Source organism: Diadema antillarum, unplaced genomic scaffold, assembly GCF_040938485.1.
Source record: "Diadema antillarum isolate AM-2024a unplaced genomic scaffold, OU_Dant_1.0 seq00001083_RagTag, whole genome shotgun sequence".
NCBI lineage: Eukaryota > Metazoa > Echinodermata > Echinoidea > Diadematoida > Diadematidae > Diadema > Diadema antillarum.
Genome location: NW_027271903.1, coordinates 63,071 through 82,057, shown reverse-complemented (window position 1 = coordinate 82,057; position 18,987 = coordinate 63,071). Strand labels below are relative to the sequence as shown.

At 37.1% G+C, this 18,987-nt stretch overlaps 1 protein-coding gene across 1 annotated transcript in view; it reads right to left on the bottom strand.

Moving 5' to 3' along the window:
• The window catches only part of LOC139743466 (puratrophin-1-like), a 130,167-nt gene extending 111,741 nt beyond the window's left edge, over positions 1–18,426 (bottom strand). The window contains exons 1-3 of the mRNA XM_071653951.1: positions 18,282–18,426; positions 17,343–17,356; positions 288–334 (exon numbers count right to left, since the gene is read on the bottom strand). Of these exons, the coding sequence (XP_071510052.1) occupies positions 288–334; positions 17,343–17,356; positions 18,282–18,404 (184 nt within the window). The 5' untranslated portion in view covers positions 18,405–18,426. The remainder of the gene's footprint in view (positions 1–287; positions 335–17,342; positions 17,357–18,281) is intronic.
• Between the last annotated feature and the right edge of the window lie 561 nt (positions 18,427–18,987).

The window sequence follows — 18,987 nt, the reverse complement described above, 5'->3', positions numbered from 1 at the left end:
ACGCAGCAATGTGCACTACGAACCCAGTAGGCTACAGATAACTAGCTATAGATGTCAAAGGTATTTTACAATTTAGCAAACCCAAAAGGGTTGAAGCACAAAAGTATCTTCTTTTGCTGAGAATTATCACAGCAAATTCAATAAATATCACGCACTCCACACTACTCTACTCCACGTATCTTCATATTAAAAATGTCCCCTCCCATTAGATAAAGAATATCTCCAGAACAATGAATATTTGATTGTCGGATAGAACAAAAATCTCTGAACTTCCAATGCATGGAAACATTGTGTCGGGAGAGGGCTTGTAACAAAACACTTCAATATGTGCAATCTACCAAAACCAAAGTCACAAGCATTGCAATATGTAATGTTACAAATGAAGCAACATACAATATTTGCCATTTCTACCACTCTTACAAAGATAGCAAATATCCTTCATTGAAAAAAAAAATGCCAGACATACAAATGAAACAAGAGAGAGAGAGAGAGAGAGAGAGAAAGAGATGGAGAGAAAAGAGTATTTCTGAACTCTCTACGAACCGTCTCTTCCAAATCTGAATCTCATTTTAATCATCTTGCATCTCCCCTAGCATCAGGAGACGGGAGAGTGAAAAATGAGGATCATTTCTAGTCTAAAGTTCAGACCTGGTTCATTCAGATTTGCCGTTAACTCTGGCTAAGGCTCAGGCTCTATGTAAGTCATTACATACAAAATGACAAGTCTCTCTAGCTACCAGAGTATTCACAATCATGAAATCAACTGATAGGAAAAAAAGGGAGCTGGTGGTAATTCAAAGTCCTACAGGGGATTTTATGCTCCTTGGAGAGAGTAGAAAAAAGGCATGAACTTGTTCGGCTCTTCATGTCATCATCACACAAAAAGCATGTCACGTTCAACCCCCCAAAATCCCTCTACCTCATGTTCATGAAAGTTCACCTGCACTTTTGGAATAAAGTGCACATGCCCGGAGGCAAGATATGAAAATGCTCCCTCTGATTAGAAGACAATGTGGATTATGACATTCAATATTAAAGAATGGGAAGAAAACTGCTGGGAATAGTTGAGGTAGGAAGATGAAAATGCAAGAATTACAATTAACTTGGTCAGTCCTCTTTGTTGGCAAAACATATCCATCCAAGCATACCAAGAAATAGAAACAACAACAAAAACATTCCAAGCACATGGGTTGAGTTTACATGTGAGTGTAGATAAGGATCTCAACTCTTTCTCAGAAAGGTTTGGGTTTAAAAAGTTTCTTTTTGTACACAATAATGATCTTTGACAATGTTTGACAGTGTTTCATGCTACCTGGACAATGCCTTGATGAGCAAAGCATGGCAAATTAGACAGGCGGGAAAACGGCTTTTCTGCCGGGGGATACATCAAAGGGCACATCTGAAGAATACATCATTGTGACGACATTAAAACAGCTTAACAGCTTCCTGATCCTCCTGCTACAGTGTCGCATCCCAGTTTACAAATTGATCGATTTTCAGCTGAGCTTAAAGGGACTTATTTCTCATCTCATAAAGTATGCATGAATATAACCGAGTTCAAATCCTTACACATTTGGATGGATGGTATGGGATGTGCGATATTATGTCACCACATTCAGACTTTTCTCATGAAGTTTTTTATCTTATATAATGCATTACACCAATTATATCATACAAATGCTTTACATCTATTGGTATGTGATATATAGTTATTTCATTGATTGCATAGTTATCTTCTTTTTTTTTGAGACACAGAGAGAGCAGAAGACATTTTTCACCTTATTTAACCCACTGAACACTAGTTCCAAGTTTACTTGGGCAGGTGTCTATGGGAAATGTGTAATATCGCAAAATCAGCTCATCCTCAATGGGTTAAGTTGAACTCAACCATATATTTCTTATTTGTAGCGACATTAGCTTTCCATCTAGCAATCTCTGATAAATACTGGTTAATTTTCCTAAATATCATGTAGTTTCAATCAGACTGTCACTATCAAATTATTACTTGTGCAATGCACACCAATAAGTACTATCAAATAAGTTGCATGTTGTGAAATACTTACATGATATTGAAGTAATTACATATCACTAAAAATATCACTAAAAAAAATCTTCTAAAAGTAGGATTGAAAACATATTTTGTCTTTTGACATTTTTTCCACCCTTACATTCATGATATTTGTAAATGAACTTCTCTACATGAACAGTAACAATATTTCCAATTATATTTTTCTGGTGATTTTTCTCAACTACTGGATTAGTCCCTTGAACAACATCGAATGAATTGTGTCCTCAACATCTCAGTCACGCTTGGCATTCCATAACCTGTGAGTCCATCAATCTTCCAAGCTATCTATGTCCACCACACCAATCAGAAGATGAGGAAAGGGCTAGTTTACAATAACAGACCCAAATTTCTACACTGAAATATAATATTACGGAAGAATTAGTTCGTTTGAGGGAAGCTGTGTCGCAGCATACTGTATACGCCATATATTTCGCGAGTCTAAATTTTCACGAATCGGGAATTCCCGACGATTTCGTGAGTGGTTAAATTCGCGATCGTGGAGTCCTGTACTGAACGGAGAAATGTACATGCGTTCGTCACATCCATATCGGGATCAGAGTCGATATTTTTGCGTGTCTTTAACTTCGCAAATAGCACCTGACTTGCGAAATTCGTGAAAATAAAAACCTCGCGAAATATTCGGCGTATACAGTAACTGATTTGACACATCAGGGAATAGCCATTCATATATGTCCTTCCAAAAATGTACAATAGTTAAGTGTCAGTTAAAGACAAGAGTAAGGGGTGCTATGCCACATGATGTCACATGACAAGATCTTCTATTTTGTTGACTAACCCTTTGATACATTAATAACTAGAAAAGCACTCTGAGAGCACAGACCTCCGCCAAGCTCATTTCCACCACTGATCTTGTTCTTCCATAGAGATATCAGTGATTTCCACCCATACTTACTTTATAGCATTGTGTGCTGAAAGTCACCCAATTTCCCAATTATAGAAGCCTTTGTTACGTCATAAACCCTCAGCTGCACGGCGCGCCTTGCTCTAGCAGAAACTAGAGCACGCACTTTAGTGCGAGCATGCAAACCTCAAATATGCGCAGCCTGAACTCCCAAGTTCATTGACCCTACCTGCAAAAATATTTAAAATCCGTCATAAATTCCCCCAAAATTCTCGGATCACAACCAAAAGTTAATCGTTTTTTACTTATGTCATTCTCAACCTTTGCTGCAAGTTTCATCCCAATCCGTTCACCACTTTTTGAGTTATTTTGCACACGGACAAATGAACGAATGAACTAACTAACTAACAAACAAACCAACGGTAACGAAAACATAACCTCCCCCCTTGGCGGAGGTAATAAACAGCTTCAGTTTGAGAGTATTATATAAGAAGTAAAGTAAGAGGAAGGCCACTGGAGATTCATAAAGCATAATGTAAATTGCCAGTGTGCAGAAGTCACCACAGACCTAAACCAGCTGACTGGCATAATTCAGGATTTTTGATGAACGATGCAGTACCCAATGCAGCACATGTCTTTATCAAATTATGACATATAACTGAAACACACAAACTTCCAAATAAAGAACTTCAAGCAAACATACGTGATCATTTCAGTACCATTTTTCTTAAACTAAAAAGTGACAAGTAAAAAGTCATTGAAGTTAGAGATGCATCTCTATGACATAAACAAAAAAGATGATTCATAGTTACAAAGGCTGGATCATTTGATTCTGAGGCATTTCTGACCTAACAACCCAACCCCCACCCCCACCCCCCCCCACCCCCCCCCCCCCCCCCCCAAAAAAAATGCAGAGCAAAAGACTCATGAGACTTCAAATGTTTTATTTTGAGGTGACAAATGTTGTGAAGGACCACAAGTCCCTTTGTACCTGGTATAATACAGTGCACAAGGTCTCTTATGACACAGGGTTTGTCCTTTGCATGTGGAGCTGTCAAGGGACAGAGAAGAAATTTGGTGTGGAGAGAAGAGAGACTGACACTGGTAGCTGTGATACACAAGACGGTCATGTCTCACGAGGTGGCAAAGTGATGGAGAAGACTTTGTTTTGCTAAGAATGTGACCACACCTAACATTACATGCCTATAGAGACTGAAAAAAGCCTTGTATGTGAGGAGCTAGGAACAGTCGAGGTAGTACAATCACCACCACTTACTTGGGACAACCATGGAATAAGCTTCAACACTCTGTAAAACCACACATTTTTGCATGCATGAAACCTCTGAGAATTTCACGAGGAGCCAAGATTCGTGAAAGTCAGATGCACATGAAAGTATTTGTCTACACAATGCATTGAATGCCAGTGACAATTCACAAAAGTTTCATGCCATGAATGTGTCTGGTTTTACTCTACATGAACAATCATTCTATTCAGCTTTCATCCCTCAGTAATAGAAGAAAGTTTCTCTCTTGTATGAAGATTTGATGAACATTGTAGTCCATTGGACCAACACTTGCTTCCTTTGAGGTGCAATAATTTGCCTTGGAAATGGTATGTTGCTGTGACACTGTAGAAATACATTGAATTGAATTGGATATATTGTCCAATTGAGGGGTGTTCCCATTCAGACAAGTCCCCCCAAAAAGGTGTTGACTGTACCGAAAGGAGATGCCACAACACATATCAAACACCTCACAGCAAGAAGACATTTCACAACTCACCTAATATAACAACTGTATATGCCATATTATATCTAGCGAGTTTAAATTTTCATGAACCGGGACTTCCCGTCAATTTCGCAAGTGGTTAAATTCGCAATCGTGGAGCATAATACTTACTGCATGGAGAAATGTATCCATGGACTTCTCATTCATATTGGATCAGAGTCAATATTTTTGCATGTTTATAAATTCGCATAACGCCTGACTCTCAAAATATTCGGCATATACAGTATACTTTTGAACAGCTCAATTTGTGCATCCATTCAGGATCAACACAGCTGATGAATGAGATTTTATAAATTATCATGCAATTTACAATCTATGACACCTGACTATAATTATGTAGGCTATACAATATATATGCACATCTGCTTGTAAAACAATTTTTCATGTGTCTCATCAGAATACTTTCAGCATTACTTCCTCGATTTTAATTGAGTGGCAGCAAAATATATGAAGAGAATATTCTTACAGTGTTCCTTCTTCTCATCATTATGATTTCCATTAAAATGTCATCACTCCTCCTTCTCAAGTTCTTGCAGTATTCATAAAACTGGCCTTTTGTTACCGTTGTAAAAACACATATTTCAGAGAAGTGAAGCAAATAATTTTGTGCTTCACTTACTAAATGTTTAATGTTTTCTGACATTTAAATTTCACAGTGTCAGTGAAGAGATGTACAAGCTGTAGAATATAACATTCCTTATTTCAGTATATTGATTCACAGCATACTAACATGAGAACCAAACTCCAGCAGTGTGAAGTTGTTGCACTTGTTTTATACCCTTTGTACATCTCTGCAGCTGTTGTCTAGGCTGCCCTTGAAAAGACCGAGAAATTCTGACTGGTGACAATTATTCCAGCATGCCACATTGACCGTGGCTCATTGTTGTGGATGAATAGTATGATAACGTGAATCGATACAGCCATTGATATTTCTCCCTACATGCAGTGAAATTGTGTATAAAAAAGAGTGTATTTTGATAAGAAGAGAAAACTGAGGGTTCTGTTCTGTTTGATGGTTTGTCTCATGCATACAATTGTATCCCCTCTGATAAATGAGACATCTAGAGGAATGCTAAGTGACATTCACTATTCTTCATCGAATGGATGACACATCCCTAATGGGGCTTAAAGGAGGAAAGATCCAGGCAAGATGACAGCAGATAATCTTTTTGGATAATTAATTTTCAGCAAACTCGACGTCTAACTTCCCAGGTTGCTGGAAAGGTTCCAAAGTAACATCATCAAAATCTTTCCTCCCCTCAAGGAAATAATTAGCAGTCTTGTTAAATCCAATCTCAGTAAATTAAAAGTCATGTGACACACACACTTGTGACTGAAGATTACAGCAGGTTGTACATCACACATAAGCTGCTAATTGCCAGAACAAATTAAAAGTCAATCACATTATACTGACTGTACCGCTAGTGCCTACGGAATCTTGCTCACAGCATTAGGTGTCAAGAAGATACACTTCATTTGGCGAGCTTTATCTGCAAGAAACGAAATGTGCAAATTTTCACACTGCCGGCAAACCGGTTGAATCACCCATTCCCCTCACCCAACCAGGAAATCTTGCTACCCACAGTCAAACTGTTAATATTCTAATTAGTTCGGCAGACATTCAATTTGTCCCCCACTTCATGTCGTCAATGAGTAATGTGTGATATCATTGAGTTTAAAGACAGCCAATCCCTTTTGCATGCAAATTTTTGAAAAATTGGTGAGAACACTTAGGTATTGAAGAAAACACTATTTGGAAACCTCCTGTAAATTTTGAACTCAAGAGGGTCTCTATTTGTTTAGTTAAATTGACCGTTAAGATTTGAATAATTTTTGCGAACTTCGCAAAAATTACAAATCTAAATACTAGTCTAGTTTTACAGACCTGTGTGATGCACTTAGTTGTACATGTAGCTCATGTAAGTGGTGTGCTGTTATTTGCCATTGATAATAAAGTAAGAGAAGCTAGTGAATTCTTCTTTTCTGACAGCTTTAACATGCATATCTGTTGTTCGAAGTATAAGTATCATATTACAACCACAGGAGGATTAATGTATGCAGCTGTGCCTAGTACACAGAATACGTTACGTTGAGCGTTTGGTGCATTATTTGAATTTTAACGGCTAACAACCTTCAAATATCACAGAAATGTTATAGATTTACAATAGTCTTGTCATTCTGGTGGAATATATCATGTTCTGTGCTATTTGGGAAGGAATGCAAAAGGGAAGGGCCATCTTTAACATTCAGAACAATTCTGGAAATGTCCTTGTGTAATAATTCCAAAGATTATAGATAAGGATGTCTAGATATAAAGGCCAGAATTCACGAAGGTGGTACAAATGAAACCATGGTTTAAACCATGGATAAAAACCATGGAGCGCCAAGTATCGCACAGAATATTTCGTTATGAAATTGGTCATTTCATCGACAAAATGACCGTTTCGTTAACGAAATTATCATTTCGTGGACGGAATGTTCATTTAGTTACAAAATGTAATTTCATTACCAAATGTAATTTCATTACCAAATAATAATTTCATCGACAAAATGACTGATTTCGTAACGAAATATTCCGTGCGACACTTGGCGCTCCATGGTTTTAGTCCATGGTAACCATGGTTTCATTTGTACCACCTTCGTGAATTCGGGCCACTATGGGGCAAGCCTACTAACTTGGCATTGTAGACACACAAGACTTTTTTGTCCCTTTGTCTTATTTTTAGCTGAAATAAAATTCAAAAAAGTAAGTTTAAATGGCACATTTGGTGTTTGGGGAATTTGTGTTTATATCAATATAAGGGTACCTTGGGAGGTGGGGATATTTTGTGGAAAATTATATCTGAACTGCTGGACAATTTGACCTATCATGTCATATTACATCAACATTCTTAAAACTAAAAAGACTGGAATGATGAACTTGATTTAGTACAAAGATGTGTATTGTCATCTAGTGTATCTGCAGAAGAAAGTCAACCCACATAGGGAATTTTTGATTAGTTATAATAGGTTATCTCCACAGGGCCTTGTAGTAGTTCACATGTGACTAGAACTGAATGAATAGCTCCATATAAAATAGGCTTGTATATTGTTGCTACTTTCTTTGGCATATTTCAGGCTGAGCGACAAAAAGTGCAATTAAGACTCCTCTCTAGCTCTTAGCTGATATTTTGTGATCAAGCTGAGAGTTATTTCATTCCAGTTTAGCTGATGACACAATATAATTTAACAAGGTAAGTCTCATCAAGAATGACTTCAAGTGACATCTCAGGGACTGGAGGGCCAAGGGTGCCTCAGTGGGTGGTTGCATAATGAACTTTCATTACGTTCATATAAACCTCCATCAGCCTGATCTCACGTTCATCATGAATTAATAAGTCCACAAGTGACCTCTGTAGCACAGAGCAATTAAAACAGGAAAGACCACGTTTACTCAATGATGCAAAAAGAAATGCGTACATGCAATGCGAGTAAGATCACAAAATTAAAATGCATTACATCAGAGATTCTTTACCTCCACAAGGAAATCAGTTATTTATACCATGTGCCATAATTCATGCTATTCTCAATACACTATTTTTAGCTAACATTAATGTGACTAACATATAATGTCAAATCATTACACCTTACTATAAGTAGCATCCATAACCTTTGTCGCAGAATGATTGATAAGACTATACATACAGCTGATAAATGTCAAAACAAAAAATATTATGAGATAAATAACATAATTTCCCCTTTGACTGAAAGGCACCTACAAAGATGCATACAGCATACAGTGGAGCTTGTTATTCTAATCAGCCATGCAAGTCTTCCATGGTGAAGACGGGTCCAGTGCGACAGGCAACCCATTATCAGCAGAAGATGACAGGTTAGAGTCCCACTGGTTCCTTTTTTCCAACATGTTTGTTAATTACAGATCAGCAGTTGTGATCTTAACAAATTTGATTTGTAGAGGGAGACAAAGTGGAGAAACTCGCACCTGAACCTTCACCCCTCTGAATAACATCTTTATTTCAACCCATTATTAGTTCTGAAATCTTTTCTACAGAACCACACAGATAACTCCCTGTGCTGACTTTCAGGGAAATGACAAATTGGTGTTAACTCCTGTGTAACAAAATCCACTGTTTATTCCTGTGCAATAACATTAGTAACAAGCCAAGTGTTTACTCCTGTGTAACAAAACCCAGAGTTTACTCCACTGTCCTAACAAGCCAAGTGTTCATTCCTGTGTAATGAAATCCAGTATTTACTCCTGTGTCATAACAAACCAAACACTTCACTACACTGAAACATAAACTGGTGCTTGTTACTGTGCATAGCATTTTCTCAGAAATGCCAGCATCTGCATACCAACTTGGCTAAGAACAGAAAAAAATTAAGTGTGATGAAATTTTTCACGGGCAGCTTATGTCCATTCATTCCACTTCAACCCATGCTTGACCGTGCCTGGCATACTCCACTCTCCAGGTGCTTCGGATTAAAGATGGCTTGCGATGTATCTTCATGATCGAGTCTCTCCTACAATCTTTGATCTTCCCCTTTGGGGATTTCGTCTCTCCATCCCTTTACTCATTCTCCTGCACAAAGCAGTCCTACTCTGAACATCACCTTTAACTATTGATTGCAGTGCTGCTCATCTTTAATGGCCCACGTGGCATGCACTGCATACTGCATTAATCTCATACTGAAACCTCAGTGATCATCCGTGCATCACTACAGCCTGCTTCACATTTTAGAATGCATCATCCGATCATGCATCATATTTGACCTAATTTCTGACATAAAGTTTGCAACAATTACTGCCAATCTTTCTCTATTCACAAGGTTTTGTACTTCCACTTCTCTTCTCTCTCGTCCGCTTCAGGTTGACTTCGTGAGATGTCCCTTTGAGACGCCAAGGGCTGGAAACCAGAACTAAATTTTCCTAATCTCCTCACCAAAATAGCACCGGGTCTCTGCGCTTCTCATTTCACGCTCAACTTGAAGCTTGTAATGGGGTAGAACCCCAAGTGTGACGGCAAACCATCCAGCTCCTACAAGTTCTTCACAAGAGTGTGTGTCTTGCCCAATTCACCCTCTCTACATTCTCTACAAACGTGCCCAAAGTCAATATTGCCGTACTTCATGAACTATGTGGTATGCAGAAGTAAAGATCCCAGTGAATTTTGTTTTGCTAGAGCTTGGTACAGTGTTTGTCAGCAGGAGAATGCAAAACCATGTCAAGTCTTCCATCATATTTAGGTGAGAATTTCTGTTACAGCTTATGTGTTATATCAAACACTCTGAATTCATGAACTATCAGTGTATTGTACAGCTGCAAGCAATGAGTTGCATGCCTTCTTGATATTTAATGAGTCACAAGGCATTTAACGTAAAATCAAGCCAACAATTCAATGAATTAAATAATGATATAGAGGTTATGCTTCAACAATAATTACTGAATTCACTTGATTGGTCAAAATGACACATCATCACAGTAAATGGGTTCATTTTTTTTCTTATCTAATACAGATGCCTTATAATGCCCATTTCACAGCACAATATTCTGATTTTTCAAATCCAAGAAATAGGCCCTAATTGAAAACTTTTTTTAAATATTTGTGCAACCATCTTTCAAATTCATCAAATTGGCCACACAGTCTTGGCTTCTATGTATGTAAGTCTGCCTATCTGACTCTCTCTTTCTCTCACACACATGCACACAATCTCCCCAATCTCATCTCAGAAGTGCATTCCGGGGGCCCTAATTGCTTTCGCTTGACTCTCAGATTTAGCATCACGTAGGGGACAAGAAGATCAGGTCGTACCATTTATATCACAAAACTGAAACTATGAGCTAAATATGGGTAATTGTTGATTACTGGAAGCTGACATAAACAGGTGAAGATTGCCAACAGAAAATATTCACACACGCGCACACACACACACACGCGCGCGCACACACACAAAACATCAACATATCTCATGTAAACACAAGTCCACAAAGAACACATCTAATAAAATTAACTGATGTTGTTACAAATAAATGCATCGAGAAAATTAATATGTATCTACTTCTTCCTTAGCAAAAATATTTCTTCAAAACAGGAAAATGAAAAAAAAAATAGAGAAGAATTGGAAAAGAAGAGATGGAAGAAAAGAGGAAGGGAAATAAAAGAAGACATTGACAAGGAATAAACAAACTTAACCTGTTGAGGACGGGCTGATTTTGCTACAAGCATTTTCCATAGACATCTGCCCGAGTATACTCGGGACTCGTCTTCAATGGGTTAAAGAGAAATTATTATTTCACCTTGAACAACATGTAAGATGATGCTTCAAAATGTACCAGTAGATGTTACTTCTGAACTTTGCAAAGACAAAAAAAGATTTCAATTACATTCTCCATTAATCACTTTAAATACCAGGTCTACATCCGCAGCATCTTTTGGGCAAATCCATCCTGAGTAAATTGTGACTCACACCTTCAATCAACAAGCATGTCCACTAACTTCCAGGTAATCTGGCTCTTGTCTCTACAGGCTGAAATAACACAATTATCAGTATCGCACTGTGTGCTGCTCATTTGAAAGCGAGAGAGGGGATAACTATTAAACCTCATTTCCTATGCATGGGACTTCACAATTATCAGCCCAATTTGAGGTAACTCTATTTGCAGTGCATGGGCTGGGACTCTACAATCACAATGATATAGAATACAAAGTTACGGTAATGGGGTAAAATTGACAAAGAAAATGGTATACATGCTGAAAGTATAGCATAATACCAAATGAGAGTGGACACTCTTTTATCAGAATTATCCTTCAACTGACATCAGATTTAGAGGATTTTATTAGGATTTAATTCCAATATATATGAAGCACGTACGACAGCATATTGAACATTTTAAATGAAACTAGGAAAAAAAATGATGACTAAATGTCAGTACACGTAGGTTAAATAATTTTATGGCATTGAGTTGGATAATTTCACCTGCGCAAATAGGTTCAATACGTTTTCATAAACTGTGTCATTTCCCATTTTCAATGAGTTGTCAATAAAACTTAATAATTTCCTCATAATTTCTGTCTATCTGAATAAAATATCCAAGTCACAGAGGCATTGCTGGTCACTAGGCTGACTGGTACAATGGCATTCACTCTCAGTAATAACAAATATTTCATAAAAGTTCATATTACAGTCATAACTATATATATGATCCAATATTTTCCAAGACATCAAAGTATGCCCTTCAATTCATATCTAATAGTAGATTCCAATTCCATGTGTCTGAAGAAAAATCCTTGTGAATGTTGTTTCTTTTAATCCATTCTGCCATGTGTGAATTTCCTATTTTGGTTTTGTTTTGTTCTGGATTGTTTGCTTGAACAATCATATACATCAACTACTGTCTCTACCATAACAGGAAGAATTATGAACTTGATTCTACACCTAGAAACTGTATGTTAGCCACAGCATGACCTGCATAGAAGTACTACTCCAGCATTTAAGATATCAAGTGATTGCTAGGAACTACCAAGTTCACATAAAAATGCAAGTAATAGCTCAGACTTCCCCTTATCTTCCCAAATGTATTAGTGAGCCAAATGTTTAGCTCAAGATATGTTTGACTTCTTCCTGATTGGCTCAGATATCTGAGAGTCCATTTCCACAAGGTCCTTCCTTGAATCCTCGGTGACTTTGCAATATACATTATTAGTAAAAAAACAGCAATAAACAGAGATAAAATTACAGCAATAAGCAAAGAGCAGAAGTTTTCTACCCAAAATCTCAGGTCAGAGTCTAGAAATCTTGGCTCCACCCACTACAAATACCCTCCCCCCCCCAAAAAAAAAAAAAAAAAATCCTTGGCAAAATTCTCAAGAATCTTTCACACCGCCATCCATTTAATCTTGCTTCTCAGGATGTATTTATGTTCAATTTGCGAAGGCAGAATCAGCGGTTTGAAACACTGATCCAAAGTGTTGATCACAAATTATTTCCATGGTGATGCTGTTTATGCTCAAGTTTTTTCAAGCTTGAGAAAGAGCTTATTTCAAGAAAATGCACTCCGCATTGTTGAAAAACCATAAACTCCTGTTGAAGCAAGCTACTGTAAAACATAATATATTCGCGGCATGAAATTTTCGCGAATTGGAGCCGACGGTCCTGTTTGTGGCATGAAATTTTCGTGAATTGCCACTGGCATTCAATGCAGAGGCCTATAGTGTAAACAAGAACTTTCGCGTACATTTTAATTTCGCGAATCTTAGCGCTTGCGAAATTTGCAAAATTAAAATGCACGCAAACATTCCTCATTATACAGTATTCAGAATACAATATTTGATTTACATTCAGTGCTTCCCAAGTAAACTTGACTGGAGAGAATTGCAGATCATAAATGCACTTTTTTTGTGCATTTTGAATCAGCGTTTTGAAATGGTATTTATACTAAATTCAGCCAGGATGCAATCATGTTTTCCAGTAATCATGTTTCAAAACACTGATTATGGTCCAAAAAGGTTAAGTATAAACACATCCTAGAGTCTCCTAGAGTTTCTTAGCATATCTTGGGGTCCTTTGATGTTTCACAGTATCTCAGCATACTTTAATCTAGTCATTTTTTTTTTGGGGGGGGGGGGGTTGGAGGAGAGGAGTATTCATCAGTAATTGCTGATGAGTAAGAAAGTAATTGCTCTGTTGTCTTTGAGAAGTGACACACTCAAAGGGTGGTCCTGCCAACTAGTCATTATACACTCAGCCCAGGATATCATCACAAATTAAGAAAGTTAAAAAAAAAATCCTCCCGTCAACAGACTTGAGAATACGGAATAGGACAAGAATACCCAACAGGACATAGATCTGTCTTCACTCTCACCAAACAGCGTAACAGAAAAAAAAAATGTGGTTATCAAATTTCATCCAGGGCACCGGAAAATTGATTCATTTATATGTCTTATTTCCGCAATCATTATTTCTCAAGGGTAGAGTCTAATCTAATCCATGGTGTAAGAATGGCATCAGATTCCATGATAACAGGTTTTCCCTCAACACTGTGATATCTTACCATACTTTATAAGATGCTTTGTTAACACATATTAAACAAATACTTATTTTTCTTTTCCCCAGAGTAAGATATCACAACTTTTTTCTGTTTTCATAATAACAAACATTTAAATTATATATATTGGTCTAATCTAATCCGTGGTGTAAGAATGCAATCATATTCCTTTATAACACTCAACACTGTGAAATCTGAAGATATTTCACAAAATACCTTGTCAACACATTATTATATAAATACTAATGTTTCTCTTTTCCCCAGAGTAAGATATCACATCTTATTTTTCTGTTTTATAATAACATACTTTTAAATTTGACATTTTGGTATGTCAAACTGTTTTGACTAATGCTAGGTCATTGCTCAATATTTATAAAGTAGCAACAGAAATTGTCATTTTCTCAAATATACCCAAAACATATCTTCATGACAAGAGCAAGAAATATAAGTACTGGCATGCTGTGTGTCTCCTGAATAAACAAGTCACAATGTAGTGAACTGTGTCGAGCAATTTTTTTTTTTCTGCTTCACACACAATAGCATATTTCATTTTACAGACCGAACAGGACACCAATTATAAGGTCTACAAATGATAACAAATTATATTTGAAATTTAAAGGACAAGTTCACCTTCATAGACATGTGGGTTGAGTGAATGCAGCAATACTAGTAGAACACATCAGTGAGAGTTTGAGCAAAATCGGACAATCCGTTAAAAAGTTATGAATTTTTGAAGTTTCTGCTCAGTCATGGCTGGATGAAAAGACTACTATAGCTTGTGATGTCACATGAGTACAACGATATAAAGAAAGAATAAAGAAAATTCAACATATTTACATTTTTCTCGGATAACAAAAGAACACTCGACTTCTCTCTTTCAGAAGGCAGGGGGAATAATATTACCCTTAACATATGTCAGTAGCAAGTCAAAGAAATGTGCACTTTATTCAAAAAGTAAAGTTTTGTGAAATTCTCTTTTTATTTTCCTTATATAGTTGTACGCATGTGACATCATACACTGTAGTAGTCTTCTCTTCCAGCAGTGACTGCGCGGATACTTAAAATATTCATAACTTTTGAAAGGACTGTCCAATTTTCCTCAAACTTTCACTGATGTGTTCTACTAATATTGCTGCATTCTCTCAATCCTTATGTATATGAAGGTGGACTTGTCCTTTAAAGATCATTCAGATGTCAAGGTTATGGTAAGATGTTTATATCTGTGATGTTTGATTACAAGCTTGCATCAAAAGTATGCAGCACTTTATATCTTTATTTCCTGTAAATTGCATATTTCTTGACAAAAGATACATCAAGACAAAGTTATACACAATATTGTTTAATGGTAAATGACACTGCAATGCTTGGATGTCTAATGAAATAAGATAAAATATGAAAGGGCCTACACATAAAAGCAAAGCTTTTATGACAAGTCCCATCAATCAGTGGTGTTTCTAAAGATTACAGAAATAGGACACAGAAGTGATGACACAAATATAGGAAAAAGAAAGGAAAACTAGGGCAGTTGAAAAAATGAAGATAAATAGTATGATAACCAAAACCAATTTACAGGTAATCACCTCACTGAATATCTACTTGTGACACTGCAAATAATATGAGACAAAAGAGTGTCTTTTTATGATTTTTATAAGGTGAGTTGTGAGGGTTTCCATCTGGGCCCATGACCCCTGACCTCTAATGGAGTGATTTTATAGCAAGATAGCAGGGAGAGTACTTGACACAACCTACTTTCTCTTCAAACAGTTTGACACGTCTAGTGTTAGGGTGTTCCATTTAAAGAGAAATGATTTTTCTGACAATTACAGAAAGTGAGGAATTCTTTGAAAAGCTAATTAGTAGCACCTACTGAGACTATACACTGAGAGTATGAGGTTACTGTGCTATACCAGGGAGGTCCCTGGCTATACACTGGATGACGTGGCCTCTTCTTAGGCATGCAGGCAAGATTCTAATACTGTAAAACATGATATATTCGCGGCATGAGATTTTCATGAATTGGAGCCGACGGCCTTTTTGTGGCATGAAATTTTCGCGAAGTGCCACTGGCGTTCAATGCATAGAGTGTAGACAAGAACTTTCGCGTGCATTTTAATTTCGCGAATCCTGGCGCTTGCGAAATCCGCGAAATTAAAGTGCACACGAACATTCCTCGTTTTACAGTACACTGATGATAGCCAATAGCTTTTGCTCAGTTTTGTCCACTGAGCACTTCACTCACAGCATGAAGGGAAAATCACAACCTATAAACCATATGTGTCTCAATTCATATCAATACTGATGGAAAAATACAGGGAAAGGAGAATAATTGAAAATAAATATCCCTATCAGTAGACTATTGCTCTAGTGGAAGTAGATACAGCTTTGAATCATAAACAACCCCCTATGTGTCAATGAGGACTTTTTTATTATTCCCATTACTTCATTCTTCACTTCATTTGTTCTGAAGAAAACTAAATCAGCTAGACCTGTGTTATTGTTAATACACAACTTTATCTTGCATATTTCATAAATGGCTATACAAATGTTACTTTGATTTCAACTTTCAAGAAATTATATCATACATTTGTCTGATTGGTACTGATTAAGAACTGATTCAAACAAAAGCTAGGATAGTTATCTGCTATAAAAGATATGTCACATTTACTCTTTTTGAGGAAAAGAAAAGAATTTTAAAGATACTTTCTTTCAGATGCTGCTTTTTACCAGAACAGTTCCTATGAACATTTGTAAGGGAACAGAAAGTGGATACCATGGCGGCTTTGTGCACTGAGGCTGGAATCCTGCAATATTCATTATCACTCACATATCCAAACCGTTCAGCTCGGCGGCCTGGAAATGTATGGCAAAACCATACCAACCAGATTGCCGACAAAATAGAATCGTAATCGCTCATTAAGCCTGCGCAGAGGAGGGAGTTCCCGATCCCTCCTCATTAAAATTTCCAGTTCCGAAGCCTCTCAATCAACATCAGGGCAGCACTGCTTGCTCTATTAAGTCTCCAATTCCTGAAATAGTTCAATGCAGAGCCTCAAAACCATGTTTGTCTCATATTTGGAATTCATGGGAGTCAGTTATTAATGAATCCCTATTTTGGTTTAATGTGAAATCACCTCCAAACAAAATACATCTTTGTAGGATGGAATTGGGTAAGCTTTATAGGTATTCAATCAACCATAAAATAGGTTCCCTGTTCCACTACGCTGCAATCTAATAGGTCCTGTAAAAACATCACCTGACACATGCCTTTCAATTAGCGGATGTGTATCATACCAGGCAAAACAGGAAATCAGACACATTTTCTTATAATCACCCTCCAGCACTTAAAAGGACCATTGAGATAAGTTAGAAGGAAATAGATCATGTATATCATTTTTGAGGGGACAGCAAATGTGTGAGATTTCTCACAAAGTTTAGAGGTTTTCAAGAAGAATTTTTTTTTTTGGTCATCTGTTCAAATGCAAAATAATAATGTTCTACAAATAAATACCAAAAGGTTTATCTTTCTCAAGAGACTATGAGCTTCACTTTTAAATATTTTTAAACACATGATCTAAGACAATGATTCCTTATGCTTGGTTTTCCATAATAATTTCCCTTTCTTCAACTTTAATTTGCACAGAAGATGTGGAGCATTTAAGTCACAACTGCTTGACAGTTATTGTAGTGCTGCATACATGTGTCATTTTCAAAAGGTCATTTTAAGTGCCTTCTCACTTACCTCTACTGATTGAAATATTTATAACTGTCATTTGTTTCTACTTTCATTTAGAGATGGCTATTACTGTGCCAAGTAATTCTTGAAAAACATTTTCTATAAATCATTTCTCTTTGGTGGAGAGTTTACTTGTGTCTTGGACAGTAGGAATGACACACTCACAGAAGTAATGTGTGTAATGAAGATCAGTTGAGCAGCAAAAGGACACTAACAGCAAAATGAAAAGACACTTTGAGTATGACCCTCTGCAGTAAAGCTGCAAAAATTCATCCACATACCTGTTCTTGAAAAAAAAAAAGTTATGAAAAAAGCATGAAGAACACAGTAAGGCCTAACAGATTTAATGACAGTTACTTTTGTCTGTCTTACATTATTGCTCAAACTATAAATCGTCGCTTGAGAATGATAAGGGCGTTAAGTGATCACAAAACCCATAGTGTTCGAGACAACTTAAAGCCCTTCTCATTCTCAACAGACGAAATAAAGCCTGATAACTTAGCTTATCACTGACATTTAACAAGCTGGAGTAAGTTCACACAATCATATTTTGGGGGTATTAAGTCAATTGTCTATAAAACAATACTCTTAGATACTAGACGGTAACTCAATTTTTCATTGATATATAAAGAACTAACAAACCATCAGTTCTGAACCAAAGGCACAGTCTAGAACCTGGTGTAACTACCAATTAAGTCTATGACTGATGAAAGAAAAGCTCTCTCCGAAATTGACGTAACCCTTTCAATCTCACCTGTATTGGGGAGAATCCGGTCCATGTCGCCCCTAGCAACCATTCCACAAACTTGAGGAGCACAGCTCCACAACATGACAACACCAGTAGGGTGGAGCCAACATCTCGGCACAGGTAGGCCAAGATTTGGGGCAATCCCTGAAAGCCATCCATTTTTTTCTCTCTTTTTTTCCTCTCTCTCTCCTTAAGCCCTCCTCAGGGTTTGATCGTCTCCTTGTTACCTAACACAGCTTGCATATGCATTCCAATGAATTCCATCACCATGGTAACACTCCTTAGATGACAGAACTAAATGGTGATTACGAAGATGATTGTAGTGATGATGATGATGATGGTGATGATGATGACGAAGAAGTTGACTTTGTCAATCCCATCCCACCATGACTGGGAGCGGTAGTCATTTTTCCCCCCTGCATGAATCAAAGACACCTGTCAGTAAACAGCTGAACTTTTACCCGTTTTCACATCCCTTTCTGAAACATCCTAACCTGCTTGCTAAATGCAGCCTAATGCAGCACTGAACAATAACACCTCTCCCCCGATTACAGTCAGTAAACTACTACATACATCAGCAAACTTTGAGTTTCAGAATGGTCTGTCAAATTCCTTGTCACAGCTAAGAGTCTGTGTGGTCATCACAAAGGAGAAATCTCTCCTCAAACTTTACTTTTCCCCCTTGAAGTACATCACAAGGTTTTGACACAAAAGCAGCAAGATACAGATAAGAGTTTAACCA